General features: G+C 49.8%; 1 protein-coding gene across 1 annotated transcript; it reads left to right on the top strand.

Moving 5' to 3' along the window:
- Positions 1-2,650: 2,650 nt before the first annotated feature.
- On the top strand, positions 2,651-13,167 carry LOC142922702 (ectodysplasin-A-like). The gene is made up of 2 exons (XM_076063522.1): positions 2,651-2,910; positions 12,757-13,167. The coding sequence occupies exons 1-2, from the start codon at positions 2,761-2,763 to the stop codon at positions 13,165-13,167; spliced, it is 561 nt and encodes a 186-aa protein (XP_075919637.1). The 5' UTR covers positions 2,651-2,760.
- The last annotated feature ends 5,480 nt before the right edge of the window (positions 13,168-18,647 follow it).

The following is an 18,647-nucleotide window of genomic DNA, read 5'->3' as shown; positions in this document are numbered from 1 at the left end:
ATGGTAGTGATGGTGGTGATGGTGGTGATGGTGATGATGGTGATGGTGGTGATGGTAGTGATGGTGATGATGGTGATGGTGGTGATGGTAGTGATGGTGATGATGGTGATGGTGGTGATGGTAGTGATGGTGATGATGGTGATGGTGGTGATGGTGGTGATGGTAGTGATGGTGATGATGGTGATGGTGGTGATGGTGGTGATGGTAGTGATGGTGATGATGGTGATGGTGGTGATGGTGGTGGTGGTGATGGTGATGATGGTGATGGTGGTGATGGTGATGATGGTGATGGTGTTGATGGTGATGGTGGTGATGGTGGTGATGGTGATGGTGGTGATGGTGATGATGGTGATGGTGGTGATGGTGATGGTGGTGATGGTGATGGTGGTGATGGTAGTGATGGTGATGATGGTGATGGTGGTGATGGTGGTGATGGTGGTGATGGTGGTGATGGTAGTGATGGTGATGGTGGTGATGGTGATGGTGGTGATGGTGATGGTGGTGATGGTGATGATGGTGATGGTGGTGATGGTGGATGGTGATGATGGTGATGGATGGTGATGGTGATGATGGTGATGGTGGTGATGGTGGTGATGATGGAGTGGGTGATGGGTAGGTGATGGTGATGATGGTAGTGCATGTCTTCCTGGGGGGACTGCAGCTCACCTCAGGGCCCTGGACCCCATGTGAAACTGTTGGCCACCACACCCACTCACCACCACTACACTCACCACTACACTCACCCCACTACACTCACCACTACACTCACCACCACTACACTCACCACTACACTCACCACCACTACACTCACCACTACACTCACCACCACTACACTCACCACTACACTCACCACCACTACACTCACCACTACACTCACCACTACACTCACCACCACACTCACCTCTACACTCACCACCACACTCACCACCACACTCACCACTACACTCACCACTACTACACTCACCACTACTACACTCACCACCACTACACTGACCACCACTACACTCACCACTACACTCACCACCACACTCACCACTACACTCACCACTACACTCACCACCACACTCACCACTACACTCACCACTACTACACTCACCACTACTACACTCACCACCACTACACTGACCACCACTACACTCACCACTACACTCACCACCACTACAGTCACCACCACACTCACCACCACACTCACCACCACTACACTCACCACTACACTCACTACTACACTCACCACTACACTCACCACCACTACACTCACCACTACACTCACCACTACACGCACCACCACACTCACCACCACACTCACCACTACACTCACCACCACTACACTCACCACTACACTCACCACCACTACACTCACCACCACTACACTCACCACCACAATCACCACCACACTCACCACCACTACACTCACCACCACTACACTCACCACCACTACACTCACCACCACTACACTCACCACCACCACACTCACCACCACCACACTCACCACCACCACACTCACCACCACTACACTCACCACCACCACTACACTCACCACCACCACTACACTCACCACCACCACACTCACCACCACCACACTCACCACTACACTCACCACTACTACACTCACCACTACTACACTCACCACCACTACACTGACCACCACTACACTCACCACTACACTGACCACCACTACAGTCACCACCACACTCACCACCACACTCACCACCACTACACTCACCACTACACTCGCTACTACACTCACCACTACACTCACCACCACTACACTCACCACTACACTCACCACTACACGCACCACCACACTCACCACCACACTCACCACTACACTCACCACCACTACACTCACCACTACACTCACCACCACTACACTCACCACCACCACACTCACCACCACAATCACCACCACACTCACCACCACTACACTCACCACCACTACACTCACCACCACCACACTCACCACCACACTCACCACCACCACCACACTCACCACCACACTCACCACCACACTCACCACTACACTCACCACCACACTCACCACCACCACACTCACCACCACTACACTCACCACCACTACACTCACCACCACCACTACACTCACCACCACCACTACACTCACCTCTACACTCACCACCACTACACTCACCACCACACTCACCACCACACTCACCACTACACTCACCACCACACTCACCACCACCACACTCACCACCACACTCACCACCACTACTCACCACCACACTCACCACCACCACACTCACCACTACACTCACCACCACACTCACCACCACACTCACCACCACACTCACCACCACCACACTCACCACCACACTCACCACCACCACACTCACCACCACACTCACCACCACACTCACCACCACACTCACCACCACCACTACACTCACCACCACCACTACACTCACCACCACCACTACACTCACCACCACCACCACTACTCACCACCACACTCACCACCACCACACTCACCACCACCACACTCACCACCACACTCACCACCACACTCACCACCACAATCACCACCACACTCACCACCACTACACTCACCACCACACTCACCACCACCACTACACTCACCACCACCACTACACTCACCACCACCACTACACTCACCACCACCACCACTACTCACCACCACACTCACCACCACCACACTCACCACCACCACACTCACCACCACACTCACCACCACACTCACCACCACAATCACCACCACACTCACCACCACTACACTCACCACCCATGTCCCTCTGCTGCCCCCTGCTGCCGCTAGGAGGAGTGATCACGGACTGGGACGTGGCGTCCACCACCCACGACTTCAGGGCCCACACGCGGCACGGCGAGCTGGAGGTGATGCGCGCGGGGCTCTACCACCTGTACGCACAGGTGCAGGTGAGCGGTGTGTGTACAGGTGTGTGTACAGGTGTGTGTGTACAGGTGTGTGTGTGTACAGGTGTGTGTGTGTGTATGTGTACAGGGTGTGTGTGTACAGGTGTGTGTGTACAGGTGTGTGTGTGTACAGGTGTGTGTGTACAGGTGTGTGTGTACAGGTGTGCGTGTGTGTACAGGTGTGTGTGTGTGTGTGTACAGGTGTGTGTACAGGTGTGTGTGTACAGGTGTGTGTGTACAGGTGTGCGTGTGTGTACAGGTGAGCGGTGTGTGTACAGGTGTGTGTGTACAGGTGTGTGTGTACAGGTGTGTGTGTACAGGTGTGTGTACAGGTGTGTGTACAGGTGTGTGTGTACAGGTGTGTGTACAGGTGTGTGTGTACAGGTGTGTGTGTGTACAGGTGTGTGTGTGTACAGGTGTGTGTGTGTGTACAGGTGTGTGTGTGTGTGTACAGGTGTGTGTGTACAGGTGTGTGTGTGTACAGGTGTGTGTGTACAGGTGTGTGTGTACAGGTGTGTGTACAGGTGTGTGTGTACAGGTGTGTGTGTACAGGTGTGTGTGTGTGTGTACAGGTGTGTGTGTGTACAGGTGTGTGTGTGTGTACAGGTGTGTGTGTACAGGTGTGTGTACAGGTGTGTGTGTACAGGTGTGTGTGTGTACAGGTGTGTGTGTACAGGTGTGTGTACAGGTGTGTGTGTACAGGTGTGTGTGTGTACAGGTGTGTGTACAGGTGTGTGTACAGGTGTGTGTGTACAGGTGTGTGTGTGTACAGGTGTGTGTGTACAGGTGTGTGTGTGTACAGGTGTGTGTGTGTACAGGTGTGTGTGTACAGGTGTGTGTGTACAGGTGTGTGTGTACAGGTGTGTGTACAGGTGTGTGTGTACAGGTGTGTGTGTGTGTGTACAGGTGTGTGTGTACAGGTGTGTGTGTGTGTACAGGTGTGTGTGTACAGGTGTGTGTACAGGTGTGTGTGTACAGGTGTGTGTGTGTACAGGTGTGTGTGTACAGGTGTGTGTACAGGTGTGTGTGTACAGGTGTGTGTGTGTACAGGTGTGTGTACAGGTGTGTGTACAGGTGTGTGTGTACAGGTGTGTGTGTGTACAGGTGTGTGTGTACAGGTGTGTGTGTACAGGTGTGTGTGTGTACAGGTGTGTGTGTGTGTACAGGTGTGTGTGTACAGGTGTGTGTGTGTACAGGTGTGTGTGTACAGGTGTGTGTGTACAGGTGTGTGTACAGGTGTGTGTGTACAGGTGTGTGTGTGTGTGTACAGGTGTGTGTGTACAGGTGTGTGTGTGTGTACAGGTGTGTGTGTACAGGTGTGTGTACAGGTGTGTGTGTACAGGTGTGTGTGTGTACAGGTGTGTGTGTACAGGTGTGTGTACAGGTGTGTGTGTACAGGTGTGTGTGTGTACAGGTGTGTGTACAGGTGTGTGTACAGGTGTGTGTGTACAGGTGTGTGTACAGGTGTGTCTGTACAGGTGTGTGTACAGGTGTGTGTACAGGTGTGTGTGTACAGGTGTGTGTGTGTGTGTGTACAGGTGTGTGTGTACAGGTGTGTGTACAGGTGTGTGTACAGGTGTGTGTGTGTACAGTGTGTGTGTACAGGTGTGTGTGTACAGGTGTGTGTGTGTACAGTGTGTGTGTACAGGTGTGTGTGTACAGGTGTGTGTACAGGTGTTTGTGTGTACAGGTGTGTGTGTGTGTACAGGTGTGTGTGTACAGGTGTGTGTACAGGTGTTTGTGTGTGTGTGTACAGGTGTGTGTGTGTGTGTGTACAGGTGTGTGTGTACAGGTGTGTGTACAGGTGTGTGTACAGGTGTGTGTGTGTGTACAGGTGTGTGTACAGGTGTGTGTACAGGTGTGTGTGTGTACAGTGTGTGTGTAGAGGTGTTTGTGTGTACAGGTGTCTGTACAGGTGTGTGTGTGTACAGGTGTGTGTACAGGTGTGTGTACAGGTGTGTGTGTACAGGTGTGTGTGTGTGTACAGGTGTGTGTGTGTACAGGTGTGTGTACAGGTGTGTGTGTACAGGTGTGTGTGTGTACAGGTGTGTGTACAGGTGTGTGTACAGGTGTGTGTGTTTGCAGGTGTGTGTGTGTGTGCAGGTGTGTGTGTGTACAGGTGTGTGTACAGGTGTGTGTACAGGTGTGTGTGTACAGGTGTGTGTACAGGTGTTTGTACAGGTGTGTGTACAGGTGTGTATACGTATGTGTACAGGTGTGTGTGTGTACAGGTGTGTGTGTACAGGTGTGTGTGTGTGCAGGAGTGTGTGTGTACAGGTGTGTGTGTGTGTACAGGTGTGTGTGTGTACAGGGTGTGTGTGTACAGGGTGTGTGTGTACAGGTGTGTGTGTACAGGTGTGTGTACAGGTGTGTGTGTGTACAGGTGTGTGTACAGGTGTTTGTGTGTACAGGTGTCTGTACAGGTGTGTGTGTGTACAGGTGTGTGTACAGGTGTGTGTGTACAGGTGTGTGTGTACAGGTGTCTGTACAGGTGTGTGTGTGTACAGGTGTGTGTACAGGTGTTTGTGTGTACAGGTGTCTGTACAGGTGTGTGTGTACAGGTGTGTGTACAGGTGTGTGTACAGGTGTGTGTGTACAGGTGTGTGTGTGCGTGTACAGGTGTGTGTGTGTACAGGTGTGTGTACAGGTGTGTGTACAGGTGTGTGTGTACAGGTGTGTGTGTACAGGTGTGTGTACAGGTGTGTGTGTTTGCAGGTGTGTGTGTGTGTGCAGGTGTGTGTGTGTGTACAGGTGTGTGTACAGGTGTGTGTACAGGTGTGTGTGTACAGGTGTGTGTACAGGTGTGTGAACAGGTGTGTGTACAGGTGTGTGCGTGTGTACAGGTTTGTGTGTGTGTGTACAGGTGTGTGTGTACAGGTGTGTATGTACAGGTGTGTGTGTGTGTACAGGTGTGTTTGCGTGTGTACAGGTGTGTGTACAGGTGTGTGTGTACAGGTGTGTGTGTGTACAGGTGTGTGCAGGTGTCTGTACAGGTGTGTGTGTACAGGTGTGTGTATAGGGTGTGTGTGTATAGGGTGTGTCTGTATAGGGTGTGTGTGTACAGGTGTGTGTACAGGTGTGTGTACAGGTGTGTGTGTACAGGTGTGTGTACAGGTGTGTGTGTGTACAGGTGTGTGTGTGTGTACAGGTGTGTGTGTACAGGTGTGTGTGTACAGGTGTTTGTGTACAGGTGTGTGTACAGGTGTCTGTACAGGTGTGTGTACAGGTGTGTGTGTACAGGTGTGTGTACAGGTGTGTGTACAGGTGTGTGTGTACAGGTGTGTGTACAGGTGTGTGTGTACAGGTGTGTGTGTACAGGTGTGTGTGTGTACAGGTGTGTGTGTGTGCAGGTGAGCTGCACGTGCGTGTGTGTGTACAGGTGTGTGTGTGTACAGGTGTGTGTGTGTACAGGTGTGTGTGTACGTGTGTGTGTGTACAGGTGTATGTGTACAGGTGTGTGTGTACAGGTGTGTGTATGTTTGTACAGGTGTGTGTGTACAGGTGTGTGTGTGTAAAGGTGTGTACAGGTGTGTGTGCAGGTGTGTGTACAGGTGTGTGTGTACAGGTGTGTGTATGTGTACAGGTGTGTGTATGTGTACAGGTGTGTGTACAGGTGTGTGTGTACAGGTGTGTGTGTGTGCATGTGAGCAGCACGTGGGTGTGTGTACAGGTGTATGTGTGTGTGTACAGGTGTGTGTGTTTGTACAGGTGTGTGTGTGTGTACAGGTGTGTGTGTGTGTACAGGTGTGTGTGTGTGTGTACAGGTGTGTGTGTGTACAGGTGTGTGTGTACAGGTGTGTGTACAGGTGTGTGTGTGGGTGTGTGTGTGTACAGGTGTGTGTGTACAGGTGTGTGTGTGTGTACAGGTGTGTGTGTGTACAGTTATATATTTCAGTCGTAGATGGTAATAGCTGCTCATTCAGAGGAGGAGTTGGAGACGCTGCTACTGAGACTGGAGCATGCCACTAAGAGGTGGAGCCTTACCATCAGCCCCACTAAAACTAAGCACCTGCCTGGGTATTTTGTACCATCGGACACTACACCCCCACAACTCCCAATCGGTGATGGGGCAGTTGTGGAGCGAGTGGAGAGTTTCCCATACCTGGGCAGTGTGCTTATGACCGGCTCCAGTTTAACAGCAGAGGTCTCACTCCGAATCAGTCGAGCGGCAATATCTTTTCATCGGTTGCGTAACGCTGTGTGGAAGCTACCTGGTCTGTCGCTCCGCACTAAGCTTCAGGTCTTCTCGGCCACGGTCATTCCCTCCCTTCTCTACACTTGCGAAACGTGGACCCCCCTAATGGAACATCTTTGCCGGTTAGAAACATTTAGGCTGGCCTGCCTACGATCCATCCTGGGTTTAACCAGACTGGATTTTGTGAGGAACTCACAAATCCTTGAAAGATCTGGGAAAGGTCCCATTGGTGAGCTCCTCCGGCTGGCAAGGCTGCGATGGCTGGGTCATGTAGCCCGCATGCCCAGCCACCGCATGCCGAAACAGCTTTTGTTCGGCCGGATCGAGGGGGCTAAACGGGCGCGGCACGGGCTAGAGAAGAGATGGCGTGATGTGGTACAGGAGGACGTGGAGCTGAGTGGACTTGCCGATGACTCGTACCAACGGTGTCAAGATCGGCCTCTGTGAAGGAGGCTCGTGAAGGATGCTACTGGGCAGTTGGAGGCAGTCGCCCTCCAACAACAACGGAGGGCGGAGGAACGACGCTCACAACAATCAGCGGAGCGCCGGGTGGCTAAAGCACAGCACGTTGGCACAGTAGGGGGCACAGGTGGTGCATCAGCCAGTCATCTCAGTCAGTCGACCCGTGGCACCTGGGTCTGCCCCGTGACCTCCTGCCCGCGGGCGTTCGACACTTCACGTGGCCTCAAGGTGCACATGGCCTGGCACAAGCGTCGTGGTGACGTCACCGCCACTTAGTGGCGAATGGCGGTTGTTGTTGTGTGTGTGTGTACAGGTGTGTGTGTACAGGTGTGTGTACAGGTGTTTGTGTGTGTGTGTACAGGTGTGTGTGTGTGTGTGTACAGGTGTGTGTGTACAGGTGTGTGTACAGGTGTGTGTACAGGTGTGTGTGTGTGTGTACAGGTGTGTGTACAGGTGTGTGTACAGGTGTGTGTGTGTACAGTGTGTGTGTACAGGTGTTTGTGTGTACAGGTGTCTGTACAGGTGTGTGTGTGTACAGGTGTGTGTACAGGTGTGTGTACAGGTGTGTGTGTACAGGTGTGTGTGTGTGTACAGGTGTGTGTGTGTACAGGTGTGTGTACAGGTGTGTGTGTACAGGTGTGTGTGTGTACAGGTGTGTGTACAGGTGTGTGTACAGGTGTGTGTGTTTGCAGGTGTGTGTGTGTGCAGGTGTGTGTGTGTACAGGTGTGTGTACAGGTGTGTGTACAGGTGTGTGTGTACAGGTGTGTGTACAGGTGTGTGTACAGGTGTGTGTGTGTACAGGTGTGTGTGTGTGTACAGGTGTGTGTACAGGTGTGTGTACAGGTGTTTGTACAGGTGTGTATACGTATGTGTACAGGTGTGTGTGTGTACAGGTGTGTGTGTACAGGTGTGTGTGTGTGCAGGTGTGTGTGTGTACAGGTGTGTGTGTGTGTACAGGTGTGTGTGTGTACAGGGTGTGTGTGTACAGGGTGTGTGTGTACAGGTGTGTGTGTACAGGTGTGTGTACAGGTGTGTGTGTGTACAGGTGTGTGTACAGGTGTTTGTGTGTACAGGTGTCTGTACAGGTGTGTGTGTGTACAGGTGTGTGTACAGGTGTGTGTGTACAGGTGTGTGTGTACAGGTGTCTGTACAGGTGTGTGTGTGTACAGGTGTGTGTACAGGTGTTTGTGTGTACAGGTGTCTGTACAGGTGTGTGTGTGTACAGGTGTGTGTACAGGTGTGTGTACAGGTGTGTGTGTACAGGTGTGTGTGTGCGTGTACAGGTGTGTGTGTGTACAGGTGTGTGTACAGGTGTGTGTACAGGTGTGTGTGTACAGGTGTGTGTGTACAGGTGTGTGTACAGGTGTGTGTGTTTGCAGGTGTGTGTGTGTGTGCAGGTGTGTGTGTGTGTACAGGTGTGTGTACAGGTGTGTGTACAGGTGTGTGTGTACAGGTGTGTGTACAGGTGTGTGAACAGGTGTGTGTACAGGTGTGTGCGTGTGTACAGGTTTGTGTGTGTGTGTACAGGTGTGTGTGTACAGGTGTGTATGTACAGGTGTGTGTGTGTGTACAGGTGTGTTTGCGTGTGTACAGGTGTGTGTACAGGTGTGTGTGTACAGGTGTGTGTGTGTACAGGTGTGTGCAGGTGTCTGTACAGGTGTGTGTGTACAGGTGTGTGTATAGGGTGTGTGTGTATAGGGTGTGTCTGTATAGGGTGTGTGTGTACAGGTGTGTGTACAGGTGTGTGTACAGGTGTGTGTGTACAGGTGTGTGTACAGGTGTGTGTGTGTACAGGTGTGTGTGTGTGTACAGGTGTGTGTGTACAGGTGTGTGTGTACAGGTGTTTGTGTACAGGTGTGTGTACAGGTGTCTGTACAGGTGTGTGTACAGGTGTGTGTGTACAGGTGTGTGTACAGGTGTGTGTACAGGTGTGTGTGTACAGGTGTGTGTACAGGTGTGTGTGTACAGGTGTGTGTGTACAGGTGTGTGTGTGTACAGGTGTGTGTGTGTGCAGGTGAGCTGCACGTGCGTGTGTGTGTACAGGTGTGTGTGTGTACAGGTGTGTGTGTGTACAGGTGTGTGTGTACGTGTGTGTGTGTACAGGTGTATGTGTACAGGTGTGTGTGTACAGGTGTGTGTATGTTTGTACAGGTGTGTGTGTACAGGTGTGTGTGTGTAAAGGTGTGTACAGGTGTGTGTGCAGGTGTGTGTACAGGTGTGTGTGTACAGGTGTGTGTATGTGTACAGGTGTGTGTATGTGTACAGGTGTGTGTACAGGTGTGTGTGTACAGGTGTGTGTGTGTGCATGTGAGCAGCACGTGGGTGTGTGTACAGGTGTATGTGTGTGTGTACAGGTGTGTGTGTTTGTACAGGTGTGTGTGTGTGTACAGGTGTGTGTGTGTGTACAGGTGTGTGTGTGTGTGTACAGGTGTGTGTGTGTACAGGTGTGTGTGTACAGGTGTGTGTACAGGTGTGTGTGTGGGTGTGTGTGTGTACAGGTGTGTGTGTACAGGTGTGTGTGTGTGTACAGGTGTGTGTGTGTACAGTTATATATTTCAGTCGTAGATGGTAATAGCTGCTCATTCAGAGGAGGAGTTGGAGACGCTGCTACTGAGACTGGAGCATGCCACTAAGAGGTGGAGCCTTACCATCAGCCCCACTAAAACTAAGCACCTGCCTGGGTATTTTGTACCATCGGACACTACACCCCCACAACTCCCAATCGGTGATGGGGCAGTTGTGGAGCGAGTGGAGAGTTTCCCATACCTGGGCAGTGTGCTTATGACCGGCTCCAGTTTAACAGCAGAGGTCTCACTCCGAATCAGTCGAGCGGCAATATCTTTTCATCGGTTGCGTAACGCTGTGTGGAAGCTACCTGGTCTGTCGCTCCGCACTAAGCTTCAGGTCTTCTCGGCCACGGTCATTCCCTCCCTTCTCTACACTTGCGAAACGTGGACCCCCCTAATGGAACATCTTTGCCGGTTAGAAACATTTAGGCTGGCCTGCCTACGATCCATCCTGGGTTTAACCAGACTGGATTTTGTGAGGAACTCACAAATCCTTGAAAGATCTGGGAAAGGTCCCATTGGTGAGCTCCTCCGGCTGGCAAGGCTGCGATGGCTGGGTCATGTAGCCCGCATGCCCAGCCACCGCATGCCGAAACAGCTTTTGTTCGGCCGGATCGAGGGGGCTAAACGGGCGCGGCACGGGCTAGAGAAGAGATGGCGTGATGTGGTACAGGAGGACGTGGAGCTGAGTGGACTTGCCGATGACTCGTACCAACGGTGTCAAGATCGGCCTCTGTGAAGGAGGCTCGTGAAGGATGCTACTGGGCAGTTGGAGGCAGTCGCCCTCCAACAACAACGGAGGGCGGAGGAACGACGCTCACAACAATCAGCGGAGCGCCGGGTGGCTAAAGCACAGCACGTTGGCACAGTAGGGGGCACAGGTGGTGCATCAGCCAGTCATCTCAGTCAGTCGACCCGTGGCACCTGGGTCTGCCCCGTGACCTCCTGCCCGCGGGCGTTCGACACTTCACGTGGCCTCAAGGTGCACATGGCCTGGCACAAGCGTCGTGGTGACGTCACCGCCACTTAGTGGCGAATGGCGGTTGTTGTTGTGTGTGTGTGTACAGGTGTGTGTGTACAGGTACGTGTGTGTGTGTGTGTACAGGTACGTGTGTGTGTGTACAGGTACGTGTGTGTGTGTGTACAGGTACGTGTGTGTGTGTGTGTGTACAGGTACGTGTCTGTGTGTATGTGGGGAGGGGTGGTGCAGCGGTTAGCGCTACGCTGTGCTACGATTCGATTCCCGCTGACGGCCATCACCACCGGTGACGATTATCTGAACCGGTCTTGGGCCTCCCCTAGGTCGACTCAGCCTCAAATGCGTAACCTGGTGGTGGTGTTTAAACATCGCCACTGGGGGAGACAAAGGCGGCCGGGCGTGGTGCTGGCCACCCACCGCCTCGTGTGCCGTTCCGGCCTTGTGGAGCTGAGTGGACTTGCCGATGAGCGGTACCAGCGGTGTCAAGGTCGGCCTCTGTGGAGGAGGAGGCTCGTGAAGGACGCTGCTGCTGGGCAGTGCCAGGCTAGGTGCACCTTGAGGCTACTGGGCAGTGCCAGGCTAGGTGCACCTTGAGGCTACTGGGCAGTGCCATGCTAGGTGCACCTTGAGGCTACTGGGCAGTGCCAGGCTAGGTGCACCTTGAGGCAGTCGCGCCCTCCAGCAACAACAGCGGAGGGCAGAGGAGCGACGCTCACAACAACGAGCCGGGCGGATAAAGCGCAGCGTGGGGTGTGTGTCGTGGGGTGTGTCGTGGGGGTGTGTGTCGTGGGGGGTGTGTGTCCTGGGGTGTGTGTCGTGGGGTGTGTCGTGGGGGTGTGTGTCGTGGGGGGTGTGTGTCCTGGGGTGTGTGTCGTGGGGTGTGTCGTGGGGGTGTGTCGTGGGGGGTGTGTGTCCTGGGGTGTGTGTCGTGGGGTGTGTCGTGGGGGTGTCGTGGTGTGTGTGTCGTGGGGGTGTGTCGTGGGGTGTGTGTCGTGGGGGTGTGTCGTGGGGGTGTCGTGGGGTGTGTGTCGTGGGGGTGTGACGTGGGGTGTGTGTCGTGGGGTGTGTCGTGGGGGTGTCGTGGGGTGTGTGTCGTGGGGGTGTGACGTGGGGTGTGTGTCGTGGGGTGTGTCGTGGGGGTGTCGTGGGGTGTGTGTCGTGGGGGTGTGACGTGGGGTGTGTGTCGTGGGGTGTGTCGTGGGGGTGTCGTGGGGTGTGTGTCGTGGGGGTGTGACGTGGGGTGTGTGTCGTGGGGTGTGTCGTGGGGGTGTCGTGGGGTGTGTGTCGTGGGGGTGTGACGTGGGGTGTGTGTCGTGGGGTGTGTCGTGGGGGTGTCGTGGGGTGTGTGTCGTGGGGGTGTGACATGGGGTGTGTGTCGTGGGGTGTGTCGTGGGGGTGTCGTGGGGTGTGTGTCGTGGGGGTGTCGTGGGTGTGTCGTGGGGTGTGTCGTGGGGTGTGTGTCGTGGGGGTGTCGTGGGGTGTGTGACGTGGGGTGTGTGTCGTGGGGTGTGTCGTGGGGGTGTGTCGTGGGGTGTGTCGTGGGGTGTGTGTCGTGGGGTGTGTGTCGTGGGGGTGTGTCGTGGGGGTGTGTGTCGTGGGGTGTGTCGTGGGGGGTCGTGCTGGAGTCTCCCTCTCCGTCCGCCAGGTTCGCTTCTCCGACTCTGCCGACTCGGCCTGGCAGGAGCTGCAGGTGGATGACGTCACCATGGCCCGGTGCCCTCTGACCTCGGCGAGCGCGGTGGGGGCGCCCGGTGGAGGCCACCCCCACCCCCACCACCCCCACCCCCACCACCACCACCCCCACCACCACCACCTGTCCACGTGCTACACGGCCCGTGCCCTCGCCCTGACCCCCCACCAAAAGGTTCGCGTGCGCGTGACCCTGGCCGGGGGCGGGGGCGGGGTCGGGGGCGTGGCCTCGGAAGGGGGAGGGGCGGCAGCGGTGGCCCCTCCCCCTTCCGAGGTCGGGAGGGGAGGGCCGAGGGCCGTCGTCGTCCACATGGACCCCGAGGCCACGTTCTACGGAGCCGTCCGATTGGGCGATGCAGCCACGTGATGGCCCACGGCCCCTCCCCCCTTCCGCCCCTACGCTACACCATACACTACACTACTATACACTACACTACTAAACACTATACTACACACTACTATACACTACACTATACACTACTATACACTACACTATACACTACTACACTATACACTACATTACTATACACTATACACTACACTATACACTACACTATACACTACACTACTATACACTACTATACACTGCACTACACTATACACTACACTATAAACTACACTACACTATAAACTACACTACACTATACACTACACTATACACTACACTATACACTACACTATACACTATACACTACACTATACACTACTACTATACACTACACTCTACACTACACTATACACTACTACTATACACTACACTATACACTACACTATACACTACACTGTACACTACACTATACACTACACTATACACTAGTACTGTACACTACACTCTACACACCACTATACACTACACTACACACTACACTATACACTACACTACTACACACTACACTACACACTACACTACACTACTACACACTACACTACACTACACACTACACTACTATACACTATACACTACACTCTACACTACACTCTACACTACACTATACACTACTTACGCTACACTACACTATACACTACACTACTATACACTACACTACTATACACTACACTATACACTACACTATACACTACACTACACACTACACTACTATACACTATACACTACACTACTATACACTACACTACACACTACACTACTATACACTACACTATACACTACACTATACACTACTATACACTACACTATACACTACACTATACACTACACTATACACTACTATACACAACACACTACACTACACTATACACTACACTACTATACACTACACTATACACTACACTATACACTACACTATAAACTACACTACACTATACACTACACTACTACACACTACACTATACACTACACTATACACTACACTATACACTGCACTTTTGGCTCAGCCGTCGAACACAGACGGCGGTGGACGCCTCCGGCTGCGGCGCCTCCGCGTCCGTCTGGAACGCTCTCTTCCTCCCGACATTCGGAAGCCGTTGAGGAGCTGTGCAGCGCTTTGAAATCATTGTCGTCATCATCATCATCGTCATCATCATCGTCATCATCATCTACACCAGGGGTCACGAAACTTGTTTCTCACAGTGGGCCGGATAACTGAAAGAATGACGTGTGTTTAGCTTGTTGTTTATCTTGTTGTTTATCTTGTTTATCTTGTTGTTTATCTTGTTGTTTATCTTGTTGTTTATCTTGTTTTTTAGCTTGTTGTTTAGCTTGTTGTTTAGCTTGTTGTTTATCTTGTTTAGCTTGTTGTTTAGCTTGTTGTTTAGCTTGTTGTTTATCTTGTTGTTTAGCTTGTTGTTTATCTTGTTGTTTATCATGTTGTTTATCTTGTTGTTTAGCTTGTTGTTTATCTTGTTGTTTAGCTTGTTGTTTAGCTTGTTTATCTTGTTGTTTAGCTTGTTGTTTAGCTTGTTGTTCAGCTTGTTTAGCTTGTTGTTTAGCTTGTTGTTTAGCTTGTTGTTTATCTTGTTGTTTAGCTTGTTGTTTATCTTGTTGTTTAGCTTGTTGTTTATCTTGTTTTTTAGCTTGTTGTTTAGCTTGTTGTTTATCTTGTTTTTTATCTTGTTGTTTATCTTGTTGTTTAGCTTGTTGTTTATCCTGTTGTTTAGCTTGTTGTTTAGCTTGTTGTTTATCTTGTTGTTTATCTTGTTGTTTATCTTGTTGTTTAGCTTGTTGTTTAGCGTGTTGTTTAGCTTGTTTAGCTTGTTGTTTATCTTGTTGTTTAGCTTGTTGTTTATCTTGTTGTTTATCTTGTTGTTTATCTTGTTGTTTAGCTTGTTGTTTAGCGTGTTGTTTATCTTGTTTAGCTTGTTTATCTTGTTGTTTAGCTTGTTGTTTATCTTGTTGTTTAGCTAGTTTATCTTGTTTAGCTTGTTGTTTATCTTGTTGTTTATCTTGTTGTTTATCTTGTTGTTTATCTTGTTGTTTAGCTTGTTGTTTATCTTGTTGTTTATCTTGTTTAGCTTGTTGTTTAGCTTGTTGTTTATCTTGTTGTTTATCTTGTTGTTTATCTTGTTGTTTAGCTTGTTTATCTTGTTGTTTATCTTGTTTAGCTTGTTGTTTAGCTTGTTGTTTATCTTGTTGTTTAGCTTGTTGTTTATCTTGTTGTTTATCTTGTTGTGTATCTTGTTGTTTAGCTTGTTGTTTAGCTTGTTGTTTATCTTGTTGTTTATCTTGTTGTTTAGCTTGTTGTTTAGCTTGTTGTTTAGCTTGTTGTTTAGCTTGTTGTTTAGCTTGTTGTTTAGTTTGTTGTTTATCTTGTTGTTTATCTTGTTGTTTATCTTGTTTATCTTGTTTAGCTTGTTGTTTAGCTTGTTTAGCTTGTTGTTTAGCTTGTTGTTTATCTTGTTTAGCTTGTTGTTTATCTTGTTGTTTAGCTTGTTGTTTAGCTTGTTGTTTATCTTGTTGTTTAGCTTGTTGTTTATCTTGTTGTTTAGCTTGTTGTTTAGCTTGTTGTTTATCTTGTTGTTTAGCTTGTTGTTTATCTTGTTGTTTAGCTTGTTGTTTATCTTGTTGTTTAGCTTGTTGTTTAGCTTGTTGTTTATCTCGTTGTTTAGCTTGTTTATCTCGTTGTTTATCTCGTTGTTTATCTCGTTGTTTTGCTTGTTATCTTGTTGTTTATCTCGTTATCTTGTTGTTTATCTTGTTGTTTAGCTTGTTGTTTAGCTTGTTGTTTATCTTGTTGTTTAGCTTGTTTAACTTGTTGTTTATCTTGTTGTTTAGCTTGTTGTTTATCTTGTTGTTTATCTTGTTGTTTAGCTTGTTTATCTTGTTTAGCTTGTTGTTTAGCTTGTTTAGCTTGTTGTTTAGCTTGTTGTTTATCTTGTTTAGCTTGTTGTTTATCTTGTTGTTTAGCTTGTTGTTTAGCTTGTTGTTTATCTTGTTGTTTATCTCGTTGTTTAGCTTGTTTATCTCGTTGTTTATCTCGTTGTTTTGCTTGTTATCTTGTTGTTTATCTCGTTATCTTGTTGTTTATCTTGTTGTTTAGCTTGTTGTTTAGCTTGTTGTTTAGCTTGTTGTTTATCTTGTTGTTTAGCTTGTTGTTTATCTTGTTGTTTATCTTGTTGTTTAGCTTGTTGTTTATCTTGTTGTTTATCTTGTTGTTTAGCTTGTTGTTTATCTTGTTGTTTATCTCGTTATCTTGTTGTTTATCTTGTTGTTTATCTCGTTATCTTGTTGTTTATCTTGTTGTCCCCCCCCCCCCACTCGGCTGACTGCGGCTCTCCGCACTCCACGTGTCATACCTTGCAACTCGTTGCTATCATGTGCAATACGTTGCAACCCGTTGCTATCATGTGCAATACCTTGCAACGCATTGCTCTCCCGTGTCATACCTTGCAACGCATTGCTATCATGTGCAATACCTTGCAACCCGTTGCTCTCCCGTATCATACCTTGCAACTCGTTGCTATCATGTGCAATACATTGCAACGCATTGCTATCATGTGCAATACCTTGCAACGCATTGCTATCACGTGCAATACCTTGCAACGCATTGCTCTCCCGTGCAATACCTTGCAACCCGTTGCTATCATGTGCAATACCTTGCAACGCGTTGCTCTCCCGTGCAATACCTTGCAACGCATTGCTATCACGTGCAATACCTTGCAACGCATTGCTATCACGGGCAACACCTTGCAACGCGTTGCTATCACGTGCAATGCCTTGCAACGCATTGCTCTCCCGTGTCATACCTTGCAACGCATTGCTATCATGTGCAATACCTTGCAACCCGTTGCTCTCCCGTATCATACCTTGCAACTCGTTGCTATCATGTGCAATACCTTGCAACGCATTGCTATCATGTGCAATACATTGCAACGCATTACTGTCATGTGCAATACCTTGCAACGCATTGCTCTCCCGTGCAATACCTTGCAACCCGTTGCTATCATGTGCAATACCTTGCAACGCGTTGCTCTCCCGTGCAATACCTTGCAACGCATTGCTATCACGTGCAATACCTTGCAACGCATTGCTATCACGTGCAACACCTTGCAACTCGTTGCTATCATGTGCAATACCTTGCAACGCGTTGCTCTCCCGTGCAATCCATTGTAAATCGCTGCCCTGCATAACCCGATGGTCTTTGCCGGTCTCCATTAAACTCCCTCTGTCTCAACTCTCGCAACGTGCTGTTGTTGTTGATGATGATGCTGATGATGATTATCAGATACATTTATGGCTGCAGCCGGAGGAATCCGAAGACCTATGAAGCTCTTTTCTTCGCAGATGTCCAGTGAGGTGTGGACCCAAAGTGCCGTAATTATAATAAATGTGCTCAAAATGTCCCCCCCCCACACACCACCACCAATATATCGCTATAAAAGAGATTTCTGTTCATATGATTGTGGTTATGGTTGTACTTTATCAATCCCTAATCTCTGCCATGACAAGAGAAATAAACAGAGCAAAGCAATACAATAACACAATTAGACATTGTTGTAACAAAAATAAGTCCATCCTATGTGTTAGTGAATTTTTTATTTATTAATATTTTAGGCAGGAAATTAGGTTTCAAATTTAGATTTTTTTTCTGGTTTGGGACTCCCAGACCCCCCCGGAAGATTTGATCTCCTCCCAATGTTGACTCCATGGCTACGACCTTGGAACAGAATCTGTATTTGTACTGCAGCAGCAGGAATCCGAAGACCTATAAAGCTCTTTTCTTCGCAGATGTCCAGTTAGGGCGGGGGGTACACACGGGTGTCAGAACTTTACAGCAAACTAAAAACATTTTCTATTTTACACAGCAGGTGAGCTGCTGTGTAAGTCGCTCTTGTTCAGTGGTGGCTTCATCATCATCATCACCATGTAGAAATGTGTAGTAGTGGCAGCCACAACTACTCTGAATACTGTTTCACTATTTGTTCTATAACACCAGGCTGTGATGTCCTCACTGAGTTGCTGTGTAGTGGCTCTTGTTCAGTGGCTTCATCATCATCATCACCATGTAGAAATGTGTAGTAGTGGCAGCCACAACTACTCTGAATACTGTTCCACTATTTGTTCTATAACACCAGCTGTGATGTCCCCAATGAGTTGCTGTGTAAGTCGCTCTTGTTCAGTGGTGGCTTCATCATCATCATCACCACCGTGTCCAGTGAGGTGCGCTTCAGAATCTGTAGTTAGACTGCAGCAGTAGGAATCCGAAACGCTACAAAGCTCTTTGTGCACAGATGCCCAATTAGGGGGCGCACACGGCGGTCAGAAGGTTACAACGACAAACGCGATTCTCACAAACGCGACGGAATCGCTGCTACAAGAAATGTAATCACAAATCACCCAGACACATACACACAACAACCGCCATTCGCCACTAAGTGGCGGTGACGTCACCA

Source organism: Petromyzon marinus, unplaced genomic scaffold (genome assembly GCF_048934315.1).
Source record: "Petromyzon marinus isolate PM22_M1 ecotype Great Lakes invasive population unplaced genomic scaffold, UKy_Petmar_22M1.pri1.0 PM_Scaffold_140, whole genome shotgun sequence".
Classification (NCBI taxonomy): domain Eukaryota; kingdom Metazoa; phylum Chordata; class Hyperoartia; order Petromyzontiformes; family Petromyzontidae; genus Petromyzon; species Petromyzon marinus.
The sequence above is the reverse complement of the archived record's forward strand: the minus strand, read 5'-3'. Positions and strand labels throughout refer to the sequence as shown.